At 35.3% G+C, this 14,529-nt stretch overlaps 2 protein-coding genes and 1 long non-coding RNA gene across 3 annotated transcripts; 1 reads left to right on the forward strand and 2 right to left on the reverse strand.

Moving 5' to 3' along the window:
* Positions 1-1,780: 1,780 nt before the first annotated feature.
* On the reverse strand, positions 1,781-3,040 carry LOC132296019 (protein ALP1-like). The gene is made up of 2 exons (XM_059794271.1): positions 2,308-3,040; positions 1,781-2,226 (listed from the first exon to the last, which is right to left on the reverse strand). The coding sequence occupies exons 1-2, from the start codon at positions 3,038-3,040 to the stop codon at positions 1,781-1,783; spliced, it is 1,179 nt and encodes a 392-aa protein (XP_059650254.1).
* Positions 3,041-3,484: 444 nt separating this feature from the next.
* On the reverse strand, positions 3,485-7,669 carry LOC132296020 (uncharacterized). The gene is made up of 3 exons (XM_059794272.1): positions 7,532-7,669; positions 4,139-4,516; positions 3,485-4,051 (listed from the first exon to the last, which is right to left on the reverse strand). Exons 1-3 carry the CDS (start codon positions 7,667-7,669, stop codon positions 3,485-3,487), a joined length of 1,083 nt encoding a protein of 360 aa, XP_059650255.1.
* A 1,820-nt stretch (positions 7,670-9,489) lies between these two features.
* On the forward strand, positions 9,490-12,048 carry LOC132294621 (uncharacterized). Its single transcript, XR_009478127.1, has 4 exons — positions 9,490-9,984; positions 11,181-11,246; positions 11,504-11,563; positions 11,668-12,048. It is a non-coding gene; the product is annotated as an uncharacterized LOC132294621 (long non-coding RNA).
* Positions 12,049-14,529: the final 2,481 nt, after the last annotated feature.

The raw sequence follows: 14,529 nt of genomic DNA on the forward strand, positions 1-14,529 counted from the left end.
AGAGCTACTCAGCACTTTGCCCAAGAATTAAAGAGAAGCGTTTTTAAAGCAGCAATTCAACTTGTTTGAATCTCTCTTTGACCGCAAAAAAACCTCTTGAATTTTTAAATTTTTTATTTTGGTAGAAGGAGTAAGTTGTAGTATTAAAATAAGAAACTGTACTTTTAAAAAAAAGAATAAATAAAAAATCTGTACAAACAAGAATAAAAGCGCAACCAAAATAAAAAAGAAACAAAATGTAAGCAAATTCAAAATCAACTAAAGCTTAAAAGCAACCTGCAACAATCAGGTACTTAGGGAAAGAGCAGGCCTTCAAGCGTGGACCACATTCTCTCTCTCTCTCTTCATACCTGTTAGGGCCCGTTTGGCATGCGTTTTACTTTAGGCGTTTTGTTTTTGACTAAAACAGAAATAGCGTTTTTACTATTAGAGTGTTTTGGCAAAAATCGGAAGCATGTTTGGGAACGATCTTTTACTGTAAAAATGTCGGAAACAAAAACATGCAAAACATGTTTGGTAAGTCATGCGTTTCAAGAATTTTAAAAACAAAACATGTTTGGTAGCTCTAACTGTTGTAAACAAAATAAAACAGAAACAAAAAACATGTTTGGTTATCATTGTTTTTAATTTATTTTTATAAATTTTAAATTTATTTATAAATTTATTTCTATATAAATAGTCTATATATTTTTAATAAATATATTAAAATTTGAACACACAAATACACACACACACACACACAGAGCATGTTATCTTGATCTGAAACTACACTTTAAGTTATTTGAAATTTCCTGGTATAGTTTGTTCCTTTGGTGATGATTGTCCATAGGTTTGTGTTTCATTCATTTTGCTCATTTTTCGCATTAGCGAAAGAAGAAAAAAAAAATACTACACAGCGCTGATAATAATTTTCGACTCTTATAAGTCTGCATTGGTAGAAATTTAACTCCAAAATACAAATTCTTGCCTTCTCTTTTGTAAAAAAATGTAAACCCCCACCAAATTATATATATATTAATTTTTGTAATAACCTATTTACAAGTTATTTGTAATAACCTACTTCAATTTTATTATCATTATACATGTATAGTCCAACTCAATATTAAAAATAAATAATCTCTAGTCACATTTTACTATACTACATGAGAATCAACGTTTGTAAAAAAATTTGCAATAACCTATTTACAAGTTCTTTACAATAACCTGCTTCAATTTTATTATGATTATACCTGTATAGTCCAACTCAACATTTAAAATAAATAATCTCTAGTCACATTTTACAATACTACATGAGAGTCAATATTTGTAAAAAAAATTTGCAATAACCTATTTACAAGTTCTTTGCAATAACCTAATTCAATTTTATTATCCTAATACCTGTATAGTCCAACACAACATTAAAATAAAAACAAACTCAATTGAAAGCATAATTGAAATAGAATGTATAACATTTACAAGTCCTTAAATATTCAACCAACAAATTAAACAAGTTTAAGTTGTACATAAAATGTTTGGAACAAAGCATTAATAATACATAGTTGTCACTAAAAATTGATAAGAAGTTCATAAAGTGGATGCAATGGCAACGACACATCATCTTCATAACAGCACATGTGGCCTTCAAGAGAGCATCAACACACTTCATATCTGCAATAATAGCATTTAAGTTGAATTATATATCTGTAAAAAAGATTTATATTACATATATATATTGCAAGCTCACAATAGCAACAAATATATTACATATAAAAGAAAAAATATACCACCACTTTCAGAAGGATCAAGAGTGCTGAAGAGAATTCCAAATTTGATCAGCAATAGTATTACGCAACTGATCCATTTCTCGAAGCTGAGCCGAAGGCACATGCTCAACAATCTCATCATCTTCACCATCACTTTGAGGAGGATCATTACCATCAAATATGTCATCAGGCTGATGCTGATTTTTGATGAAATTATGTAATGTGCAATAAGCCATTACAATCAATACTTGTGTTGAAAACTTATAAGGAGGCATTGCCCTCAAAATAGCGAATCTCATCTTCAATAACCCAAAGCATCGCTCAATTATATTTCTCAAAGATGAATGCCTATGATTGAACACTTCCTCCCGACCACGAGGTTGTCTAGTCCTACGGTATTCCTGAAAGTGGTAAGTATGACCTCGAAATGGGGCCAAATAACCAGGCTTATTGGCATACCCTGAGTCCACCAAATAATACTTACCTGCCATGTTTAGAATACATAAAGATATATACAGTATGATAAACTAACCATATATTAAGTGAATTTGTAAAATAATATTACCTGCTGGTGGAGCTGGAAAGTTCATTGCCTCATTTTCAGTACACTCATTTAGGATTCTCGAATCATTAGCTGAGCCTTCCCACCCAGCTAGCACATATGTGAACCTCATGTCAAAGTCACATACAGCCATTACATTTTGTGTAGTATAACCCTTTCTACCACGAAATGGAAGTTGTGTACTTGCTGGCAGAGTTGCAGGAATGTGGGTTCCATCTATAGCTCCCACACAATGCCTGAAGTAAGGGTAAAACCTAGAAGACTCTCTAATCTTATTCGGAATCACAGAAAAATTAGGAGGGGCAATGATATGGGTGCCCAACTGACATACTGCATGCAACACAGCATGGAAGTGTCTAGAAATGGTTTCAGTGGAGTGTTGAAATCTCTCTGCTACAACACGATTCCTTTGATTATGAGATAAAGTGAGCAAAAAGATTGCCACTTGTTCATAAACAGTTAAAAATTTAGAATCCTTCAGCCCTATACCTTTCAGGGTACTACACAATGTTCTGAAAACTTCAGGATACATCCTAAAATTTTCATAACATCTTTCTCTATGGCCGTTTAGAATCTCCATAACATATGTTTCCCCTTGTAAAATGGAATCCCTACAACGCCTCTTTTGATAGAAGTTCTGCTCTTCTAAAAGAGCAGCAAATATTAAGACACTCTCATTGTCCTCCTCATCGTCATATAATTGAATTATTCTTCTTATATTGTTCCACATATCCATTACCCTATTTAAAGATTTAATACAAGCAAAACATTTAAGTTAATAAGCAAATCAATTAAATAATAAACAAAACATTTAAATAATAAAACAAACATTTAAATAATGGTATTAAAGTATTTGAGTACTAACAGGCATCCAAGAAATAAAATTATTTAAGTTATTATAGCCATCCAAATGTGAGATAATAAAAAGTATTTAAGTTATTACAACAATCCAGATGTGAGATAATAAAAATATTTAAGTTATTACAGTAATCCAAATGTGAGATAATAAAAGTATTTAAGTTATTACAGTCATCCAGATGTGAGATAATAAAAATATTTAAGTTATTACAGTCATCCAAATGTGAGATAATAAAAGTATTTAAGTTATTACAGTCATCCAAATGTGAGATAGTAATAAGTTAAACGATGACACAAAACACAATCATCCATAAAGAAAAACTCAAACATTCAATGCCCAACCAATTCTTACATCCTCAGGTGCCGAAAGAAAAAATTTCTGCCACTTCTCAGAATCATGTAATAACTTCGATACCTTAGCGAATTGGGCCATCTCAATTCCAGGTATTTTTTGTAAAAGGAGCATGGAGGCATCAAACATTTCATAATCTCTATCATTTTTTGAGGGAGAGAGAGCTTCATCATCTCCTTTCTCACATGAAGATACACGAGTAGAAGTAGAAGATGCTTTAGCTGCTTTCTCTATTGCAGCTTCCATTCTCTCAGCTCTCCTCTCAGAATTCTCATTCATGTTTGACAAGAGTGCAGCTATACCAGGAGATAAAGCATCTCTTTTGGCTTTCTTACCTTTACGTAAAGGTGGGGGACTGACCTCACAACCCTCTTCCTCATCATCGTCATCATTGGGAGTGGGCAAAATGATTGTGGGTGGTGCTGTAGTGGATGGGTGGGCATGTATCCCTTTTGCATATGTGTCCCCAAATATAGTCGACATCTTGTCAAAATGCTTACATCCATACTTTTTATACTTATTTGCATTCGTAACAACCTACAAATTTTGTTATAATATTAACCACATAACCAATAATATACAAGATTTTATTATTTATTTAGGACTAATAATTAAATTACTAACCTTGCACAACCTGTCCCATCTCTCTTCCTCAACTATAACCATGCCCGTCTCATTGTTATATCCCACGCCAGTCTCCGATAATAATTTCTTAAACTCAGTATAAATTTTCCTCAAACCATTAAACTTATTCCGAAGTTGGGTTAAACCAAATTTTCTCCCCGTTTGAACATTCATTTGTTTGACTAAATTACTCCAACCATTTTTACTAAATGTTGTGCCACTACGATTATTAGCTTTAACTTCTTCCACCATAATATTCACGAATTTTTCAATGAGTGACTCATCCCATAACAATTTTCCATCGTTCGTAACTTCAACCACTTCTTCAATTGTGAGAGAATCACCGCATTGTTCCACATTCTCAACATTCATATCCATCTAACATATTAATAACAACACTATAATTAATAACAAAAAAATAATAATTTTAAATTAGGAAAAACTATTGATGGTATTAAAGTTACTCTATCACAACTAGAAAAACTCAAAACATTTACAAATTAATAAACCTATGTGGAAGTTTCCAAATATAATCTAGTTATAGCTTCACAACTCCTCAATACTCAACTGAAAATTGAAACCTCACATTCATTGGTTGATCACACAGTCTTCTATTTAACTATAAAAGTTCCAATTGCACAAAAAAAAGGTGCATACATCTTCATACTCATCAAGCTTAAACCAACAATTGACAAGGGGGAGCTAATATAAATATATTATCATATATGAAAAGTCATATTGATCAAGCAGCCAAATTAATCAAATTCACACTAATAAATCCAAAATTAAATACAGTTGAAGAGCCTCTGATGCTAACAGAACTTAAATGAAAGGTCATAACCATATAAATTAACTCAAATGGAGACTAATCAATTCCTTCAACCCTCCTGTATTGTATTGTTGTCAATCCAACATACGTAATTTTACCCCGCAAAATTAAGAAGCATTATTCATCAAAAGTTAGATTTTTTTACACAATAATAATCCATATCAATAATTACAGTTCCTTGACAGTGCCCATGACCCAGACAAATTCAGAGGTCTTGTACGCTTATGAAATGACGAGCACATATTAACAACCAATCAGAGAAAACTAACACGAATATATCACCATTTGTCAAAAATTTGGGATTTCTATAAATATTTATTAGGCTCTAACACAACACTGTTGTGGTAATTAATCCAAAAATCGAAAGAAAAATTTAGGGTTTCTACAAATATTGGTTTCCCTTCAAATATAAGCTCAAATCTAACAATATAGAAGAGTTTTATGTTCGTAAAACTGAAAGAAAAACTACGGTTTTCAGAAAAAATCAATTTTTAAAAAAAAAAACCCTCCAAAATCAAAGAATATTACACACCATCTATGGATTTCCAACAAAAAAAACTAACAAAAATACAGAAAAACAGCCAATATGTTGAACTTAATCGAACAAAGTTAAACTAAATAGGTCAAACCTGGCTTCTTCTTTGACGAAAAGTGTAAAGGGCTTTAGATCGGTGGTGGTTTTAAGCAAAAAGGCTTGAATTGATTGAAGTTTTCAAGACGCAAGCACTGTATAGTCGAATCGCCACAGAGAACATCAATGGAGGAGAGAGAAAATTGGGGTGCAAAATGACCTAAAATATTTAAGCGTGGCCTTTATACTTGTTGTAGAGTGTTATAAGTTTGGCCGAATTACTTCCTCCGCTACAGTGCATGAAGTGGGCCAAACAGTGCTGAAACAACTTAAAACACCAAAATGGTGTTTCAAGTTTTGGGCCTTTTTTATTAAAATGTTTTACAACTGTTCCAATCAAAACATAACGAGCCAAACATGCTTTGGGCCACTTTTGGGCTACTGTAGCGGACCTGCAACAAAAACACATGAAATAAAACAGATACCAAACAGGGCCTTAATCTCACACTTTCACTCTCTCTCCCGTACTCGGACATCTGTATTGCCTTTCTCTCTCTACATATTTATATATACATATTTTTTTCACCATAAAAATTTATATTTGTAAATATCATATACGCGTATCTGGAAGAGATCGTTTTGACAAGGACAACTCCATCATCTCTATGGTCCATTTATTTCAATCTCTCATTTATGGCTCTCATTTAACTTTTTCATCACTACCCACGCACAGCTGTCATTTAACAGTCAACAACCCCATCTCTATCTCTAAATATATACTCCGTACTCTCTTGTTCCAAAATATTTATCTATTTTTTTTTGGATTAATTTCACCTATACTCTCTGAACTTTACCAATATTTCACACACACTCTCTCTACGTTTTTTTAATGTCACCTACGCCCCCTGTCGGTAACAGACGATTAGTTTACTGACAAAAATGTGTGATTTTACTGTTTTACCCTTGAATTATATATTAAAATTTATAACTTAAAAGGAAAAGACTCTAATACCCTCTATGTCTCTCTCTACTCAGACGCATATATAGACACACTATATATATCTTTCTTTTTTTCTTTATTATTGCCGGCGACGAAGAAACTATGCCACCGATAGCCACCACAGAAAAAGGTGGCTCTTATCACAGCCGAGCCGTTCTCCTTACTGCCCGCTGTTCAATTGCAAGGACAGTCGCCGTTCAATTGCAAGGGCAGTTCGCTGGTTTTTATCACAGCCTCCGTTGCAAGCTTTTCACCGGAGTAGGGATCGCCAGACTGAACTGGGTGAAGCGATCTCCGACGAGTTACAAAACCGATCTCGTCGCTTCTCCACCTCAACCCACCACCACCACGACTGACCACCCACCACGTACATATACGAAGACACATATACACACATACACATATATACGGACAGACACATAGACATACATATACATTACACACAGGTTTGACTCCGGCGAGCTTCAGTCCAGTCCGGCGAGCAGTAGAGGTGAACCTCAGTTCAAACGTGCTTTGCTTAAGGTGCCAAAATAGCGTAGGCAAGACCACCAACATGTAGTGAACAAACCGCGAAGCTTCGCCGGACTGAACTGAGCTTTATCGGACTTGGGATCACCGGACTGGACTGGGTCGAGGTAGCTGTGAACTTCGCCGTCGTCATTTTTGACCCGTCTGACCTCGTTCTTATCCAGCGTTACAAAGGTAGATTTGATGGCGACTACACAGCCGTAGATTTGACGGTTTTGAAGTCCGGTGTTTGGACTGAACTAAGGTTCCTCCTTTTTCAGACCGGCTAACAGCGATTCAGTCATACCAAACCCAGTTCTGCGATTCAGTCAAGCTCAAAGCTAGAACGAACTAAGTTCGACCAAACCCAGTTCAGTCCGGCGAGCAGCCATTCCTCAACCCACCTCGGTGAAACCCAATTCAAAACGGCCATAGACACGCCAAAGCTCTGTAGAAGAATCCGGCCTAGCTCTGTAAGTTCGTCACCATTGTTAAAACTGCAAGCTTCACCATCCTTGTCACAGCCCGCTTCATGCCGGTAATTTCATTCCACCAAACAGTCTCATCAGCGTCCTTCATTGAAGCATGTCTGCCGTTCTCTTCACCGCCGTTTAATCGCTTCATCGCCTGTCAGTTCAGTCTCGCCGTTTCTCGCCAGTAAAAACAGTTTCGTCGTCGGTCCTTGTTGGTAAATTATGTGGCTGCAATTCCCGTTTTGCATCGCCTAGTCATCCTTGCACATCGTTCAGACTTGTTTGGTCACCATTTGTTGGTGCATGGATTAATACTGTGGGCTCAATTCCGGCGACTTACAAAGTTGAAACGATTGGTGAATGGGGGGTGTTCTGGGTTCGGTGATATGAAGGCACAGTTATCCTTTTTAGTTTATAAGTTAAGGGTAATTTTGTAAATTTGCATCGGGTAATGAGGTTAAAAATGTCATTTCAAGTATTGAAAGGGCAAAATTGACCTTATACTAATTTGTTCACCGTCAATTGCCTAATCGCAGGGGATAATTTGCTACATAAATCAAAACCTCAAGAGAAATAGGTGGAATTATGAAACGTAGAGAGGGTGTGTGTGAAATATTGAAAAACTTCAAAAAGTGTAGGTGAAATTAAATTTTTTTTTTTTTTTTTTCACACATCTCTATTTTTAAATATATACTCTTTTAGTTTGTCTACTTTTTTATAGAGTTTTCTGAAAAAAAACATATCTCATTCTAAAATTAAATATACTATTTTTTACTATAACATTTTCAAATTATCTTTTTAACTAAATAAGTACACTAATTACAAAATATTATTTAATTTTTTAATAAAAACATATTTAGAACTTCACTCTTATTAATATAATAAAAAATTATTAAAATTCTATTATCATAAAAAATTAAATTCTTTACATAAAAAATGTATTTTTTAAAATAGAGGGAGTAATACAGTAACATCATCCTTAACCTCACTCATACATTAATACACTCGCACACACCGAATTATACATTCAATCCACACCACATCTCACACGTCACCCCACTTTTTCTTTTGTCCTCTATCCCTATCCTAATTTATTCTCTCACACTTTTACTGAGTCTTCCCCCAGGCGCAACAGCCTTTCATTACATCCCGTCAACTATCTTGATCAAATTGGTGCCATTTGTTACCATCCATTTGCCCAAAAGACAATACCTTAGTACAAAACACACTCACTAATCCACAGCAGAATACACACTATATGGATTGGGGTTTAACGTTTCTTGCGTATCATTAAACAGGTGGTGTTTTGATTGAATTATTTAGTAAAATATTTTTAAATTGATACGATGCAATTATAATTTACAAACACAAATTACATTATTTCTAACCCTAATGATAGATGTAGGGGTGAGTTTTGGTAGACTTGAACGCATTCTAATTTTTTTTTTTTTTTTTTTTTTTATACTATACTAATTTTAGCCCAACTAAAAAACATAAAATAATTATTAATAGAATTAGCTCACTCAATCAATTCCAAGTCAATTCAGTCGCCATATTATAATAAAACGCCCAAGCCAAATAAACGTAGGGCTGCTACTAATTCAAGGCGACAAAGCTTCAAAATTTATAATACTCTAACATGGATGATGGGTCACCAAAAAAAAACAAAAAGTAGTTCAAAATTTTAGTAGTTACTGGTATCACTTCCATCCCATTAGTAGTCAATTTTAAAAATTTTGAATTACTATTATATTTTATTTTTGAGTTATTTGAAATTATTTTTATTTATATTTTTTTTTATGTATTTGTATAGTATCTAAATCTTATATCTACTTCGGTAATTTTGATTCATAAAAATCACGAATCAAAATTTTTTAAGTTGATAATTAATATGAAATGAATGGAATATTATTTTGGTGATAAATTATTGTAGACCGTGTTACGTAATCAATCACCTTTGTTTGTTGCTCTTGTGACAATGAGCTTCTGTGAGTTTGAAAACTCTAAAGACGGAATATCATTATCCCTGTATCAGAATTAAATCAGCCCGTATCCTGCAATTTCAGTACCAAACCTGCCTTTTGACCCATAGATTTGACCAAACCTGCTTTTTAAGACAAATCATTTCAGCTTCCCCAATCGCCTCTATCTCTATTCTCGTTCTCAACTCTGAGCTTGCCCTCCCCCCCTCTCTCTGCTGCTGCTGCTGCTGCTGCAAACTACAAAATTTAGAAGAATCAGAAGTTCAAAACTCATATATTTCAGTTTATCTATTTGTCTACAAGAATTAAAAGTTCAAAACCCATATCGGCATATGATTTCAGATTGTTCAAAAAATCAAAACCCATATCTTTCAGTTTCCATTGCCCGCTGTTCCAATTCGGGTTCGCCGTTTGCAAGCTTCAGCGGCTGTCTCTCAACTCTCAAGCTTACCCCCCTCGGCCCTCTCTCTGCATCTGCTAACTTGTATGTATGGGTATTGTTTTAAGTTTTTGTCTAAATCAACTAATCAAGCTCTGTAATTCTTGTTTTGCAAACTAAAAAATCCTATATGGTGAAATTTTTTATGATCTTTTTTTATTTTTATTTTTTATTTATTTATTTATTTTACAATATAAACATTTTGAGGTAATCGCCATATATACATTTTATTTCAGCAAAACAATTTTTTTTTTTTTTTTTTTATTTTTTTATTTATTTCTATAACTTCTTTTTTTCTTTTTCTTTTTTGTTGTTGTATCTACAAGAAAATTTGAATCTGGGTATGAAAAAAAAAAAGAAAAAAAAGAAGAAGAAAGAATCTGAATTGGATTAGAAATCTGCAGAGATTGAATCTGAAACAATTTCTATCAACATGCCAAGCTTTTTGAGATGGAAATCGTTTCGGAACTAAAAAAAAGTTATAACAAGAACTTTGACAAGCAAAACTGCTTAATATAGGGTAAAGCTCTAAAGTTACTTCTTGAAAATTAAAATACTTACAAAAAGCATTCTTTTGAGTGAATTCCATAGTGTTGGAAGGGGCTTGCCATGATTCCATGAACTACCTCGCACTCTGCTTCCACTAGTAGATTCTCAAACAGGATTAGTAAATTTGTCAAAAGAAGAGATAGGGTAGGTACTGAGTGATGAATTATTCAGAAATAAATTGGTAATTTTTTTCATTAATTACCCAAATAGGATTTTCTATGCCTTAATCGGTCAATTGTCTAAAGAAACATTATTAGTAAACTAAAATTGAATTAAACAACAGTTGATTTTGGTTGCTATATTTTGATTTAGCCCACCCCATTGAGAAATCTCTGTGTAATGCACGAAGGAAATATTTAATCTTTCTGTCATATTTTTATTTTCAAATTTTGGTTTTTGATGAATATGAGGATATTGATTTGTTAATTTTGAAGATTATTTCTAAACTGATTTATTATATTTTGTTATTGGATAAATTTAACATTAGAGCTGAGTATAATATGTGCTCATCGCACCTATGTGTAATCACACCTCTTTCCACTTTTCACATATAGGTGTCTAATATTTTGACTGAAAGCATAGTTGGGTTGGGTTGATACATGATACCGATAGTACTTAGATAGTGGTGCTTTATTTGTTATGAGGGAGATTGTGAAACATTTTCCTCACAACTTGAGTGTTCTTATTTTTAGGGTTGGCATTGGGCCTTAACATTTAGTAAGAACAAGGTTCAAGAAACATGCATCCTCAGTCATCAGGTAACAAACTCTTACTTTTTTTAAATTTTAATTGGCATTTTTAGCTATTGGTTACGTTTATTTATTCATGTTTTACATACTGATTTTTTGTTTTTGTTTTTGTTTCTATATACATATAATATTGTTATGATGGGATGCTCGAACAATTTATTAATGGGAATTAAAGACTTGGAAGTTTAGTTTTCAATTTCAGAATATATGTTTTACAAGTTTATTAACGCTTTTAAAACTTTTCCTCTTTTGTCCTAATAATATAGGTCTCTTCTCTAAAAGAAGAGAGTTGATGGGAATGGGTGGAGTAGGCAAAAAGAAAATAGGTATGTTTTTTTTTGCCTAGGTTTAAATTCTTTTTATGTTTTGTTTGGTGGTATTTATTTTGATTTTATTAATTATTTCTTTAATACTTTGTTTTTATTAACAGAGCCAGTATCACGCAACATTTGTTGATAACTACATCTCTGCTGTCTTCTAAATTCATGCTCTCACGAGAAAGTCCTCCAGACATTCATGCTGAAATGTGTAGAGCTCGAGTTACACACATTATATTAACTTTAAAAAAAATTCATTGGCTATAATGCAAAGTGTCATGAGAGTTGAGAAAGTCCTTTAGACATTTCTGCTATGAGATGTGTAGAGTTCGACTTACACGCATGATATTAACTTTAACACTCTGGTTAGTGATTTTTTGTGAGAAAGAACTAATTAGATATCTTTATATGAGAAATGATGTTTTTTTTTTTTGTTTTTGGGTGAGAACTTGGAGGTCTGGCTGAAGAATGATAATACTGGTTTTTGTTGGGTATGCTCCGGCTATTCTGTCAAGTTTTTTTTTCTTCTTTGTTATGCTTAACAAACATGTCAGTTCATAGATAAATTCTGCTTGTTTGTGTGAAATGTATGTGTAAGACCAGACTTTGTCAACTTCTGCATAGGGTTTGATAGTACAAGTGGTGAAATGATGCTCTTGAAAGATATTTAGAATGTTCATTTGGTTGTGTTTTATAATAATGTATGTATGAACACTCGAATCAATTTTTAGTTTTATTTTTTCCCCAACCAAAGAACTTGCACTCTTACCTTTTTTTTTTTTTATTCCTCTACCTTTCACTTTGAAAGAAGAAAGATACCATTAGGCTTTGGTAGTTATTGTCTAGATTTAAAATTACTGAGAACTTAGAAACTCTCTTCTCTCTCTTGAGGTTGTTAGACCTAAAAAAAATTATTACTATTTGAAAAGTAGTATAACAATATTGTTACCCGGAAATGTTTTTATTTGTTTATTCATGTATGTATTTTGTTGTTGAGGAAAATGAGTTAAAAGAATGTTTTGGTACTTGAGGAGGCCCTGGATGACATGGGCCAGGTCCGACTCGCGAAACACAACCTTCAGTCCGAACAGCTGGGTCAGCCCATAAAAAGACACTGCCATATGGGCCGAGCGGGAGCAAGCCCATTAAGAGTGACCAGGGCTTACTGAGGCCCAGGCCCAGGTCCAGCAATTAGTAAATATCTTGTAAATATCTTGTAAATATCTGGTAAGTATCTATAAATAGGAGTTGGAATGAAGAGGAGGGGGATCTTGATTGGGGTTGAGGTGTAAGAATTCTAGAGAGAGAAAGAATAGAAGGAGTTTCTTGCATCTTCAATTGGCGCCGTCTGTGGGAAACGCAAAAAAGTTTGGTTGATCAATGAGGAGTATCGAATGGATTCAAACCAATTCGGTTGATCGAGACTCGATCTTGCGGATTTGAATCCAGATCTGAGCGATTGTGACCTACTCTGGAGGAATTACGATTCTTGAAGCTTTGGCAGGAGTGACTTCAGATCTACGCAACCGCGAGTTGCTCGATTGTGACAGGATTTGACGGATTTAGAGTCCAGGCAATTCAGATCTTGTAAACAGTGAGCATAATTCGGAGAATTAGAAGCCAGATCTAAAAATTCCTACTCACGAAGCTCAGATCTACTCGCGAACTTGAGATTAATGCCTTTACTCCGTTCGGGAATAATGATAGGTGAAAGCTCCAATCCGATGGAGGCTGTCCAGCAAACAAAGCTTGAAGAGTTGATGAATTTGATTGAAGCTCTCAGAAAAGAAAATGCAGAATTGAAAGCTGGATTGCAGCATCGGCAGATACCCGCAGTCTCGCATCCGCTTCCGGTCGGAGAAGGAGGTGTTCCATCTAGTATCGCGCATCAAGGCGATCAGAACGAGAACAATCAGTCAGCTCACCACCGTGATGAAAGGATGATGGACAATTCGCCGCCAAATGTTCGTCGAGTTGAAGATCACGAAGGCTCGACTCACGTTGATCCGCAGCGGGAAAGGTTTGACCGAGAGGAAGTGATGGAGGTAGATCGCCGTCGAGTAGCGTCGCCTTGGCAGAGAGAGTTCATAGAGGAACGGTCGTTCGATCCGTCTTACCGGCCCTCCATGGTTACTGTCACTCATCACGGTTCGGAGGGCAGAACCGTAACTCACAGAGCTACCGCCGGACTCCAGAGAGAGAATGAAGCTCTCCGATCCGCAGCTCGGACGGTGGATTCACCATTCACCGACGAGATCTTGAATGCGCCGCATCCAAGGAAGTTTGCTATGCCAGTCTTTATTCTGTTTGACGGAACAACCGATCCGATCGATCATGTGTATCATATCCAGTTGAAAATGGCCCTGAATACGGAAAACGACTCTTTAATGTGCAAATGCTTCCCTACAAGTTTGGCCGGACCGGCGCTCAGCTGGTTCAAAAACTTGCCTAGGAGCTCCATTGGCAGTTTCAGGGACCTGTGCGATCGGTTCATAAGCCAGTACTATGGGAACAAACGCCCGCCGAAGGACATCTCGAGCCTGTTCACGATGCGGCAACACAAGGATGAACGGCTCCAGGCCTTTCTTACCAGGTTTAATCTCACTAAGAGTATGGTAATCGAATGCCATCCTTCTACGGCAGTTCAAGCCTTCAAGTTAGCCATGACACGCGGAACTCCGTTTCACACCAGTCTGGTAGTGAATACGCCAGCTACCATGGATGAACTCAATGAGAGAGCCGATGGCTTTGTGCGCCTCGAAGAAGAGGAGGCAGCTAATGCTCGGACAACGTCGCTTGTGTCGACCGAGGAAAAGTCCAAGGCAAAGATCAGGCAGAAGCAGGCTCAGCCGCAACGTCAGACCACTTGGAAGGCCGAAAAAAGGTCCAGGGAGGAAGAGTTGATTACTCCGCTGAAGGTCACTCTGGCGAGGTTATATCAGGAGAACAAGGACAAGTTTCATCCACCACTGCCA

Source organism: Cornus florida, unplaced genomic scaffold, assembly GCF_030987335.1.
Source record: "Cornus florida cultivar Cherokee Brave unplaced genomic scaffold, ASM3098733v1 CherokeeBrave_3.0.0_Hap2_Chr02, whole genome shotgun sequence".
NCBI classification, from domain to species: Eukaryota; Viridiplantae; Streptophyta; class Magnoliopsida; order Cornales; family Cornaceae; genus Cornus; species Cornus florida.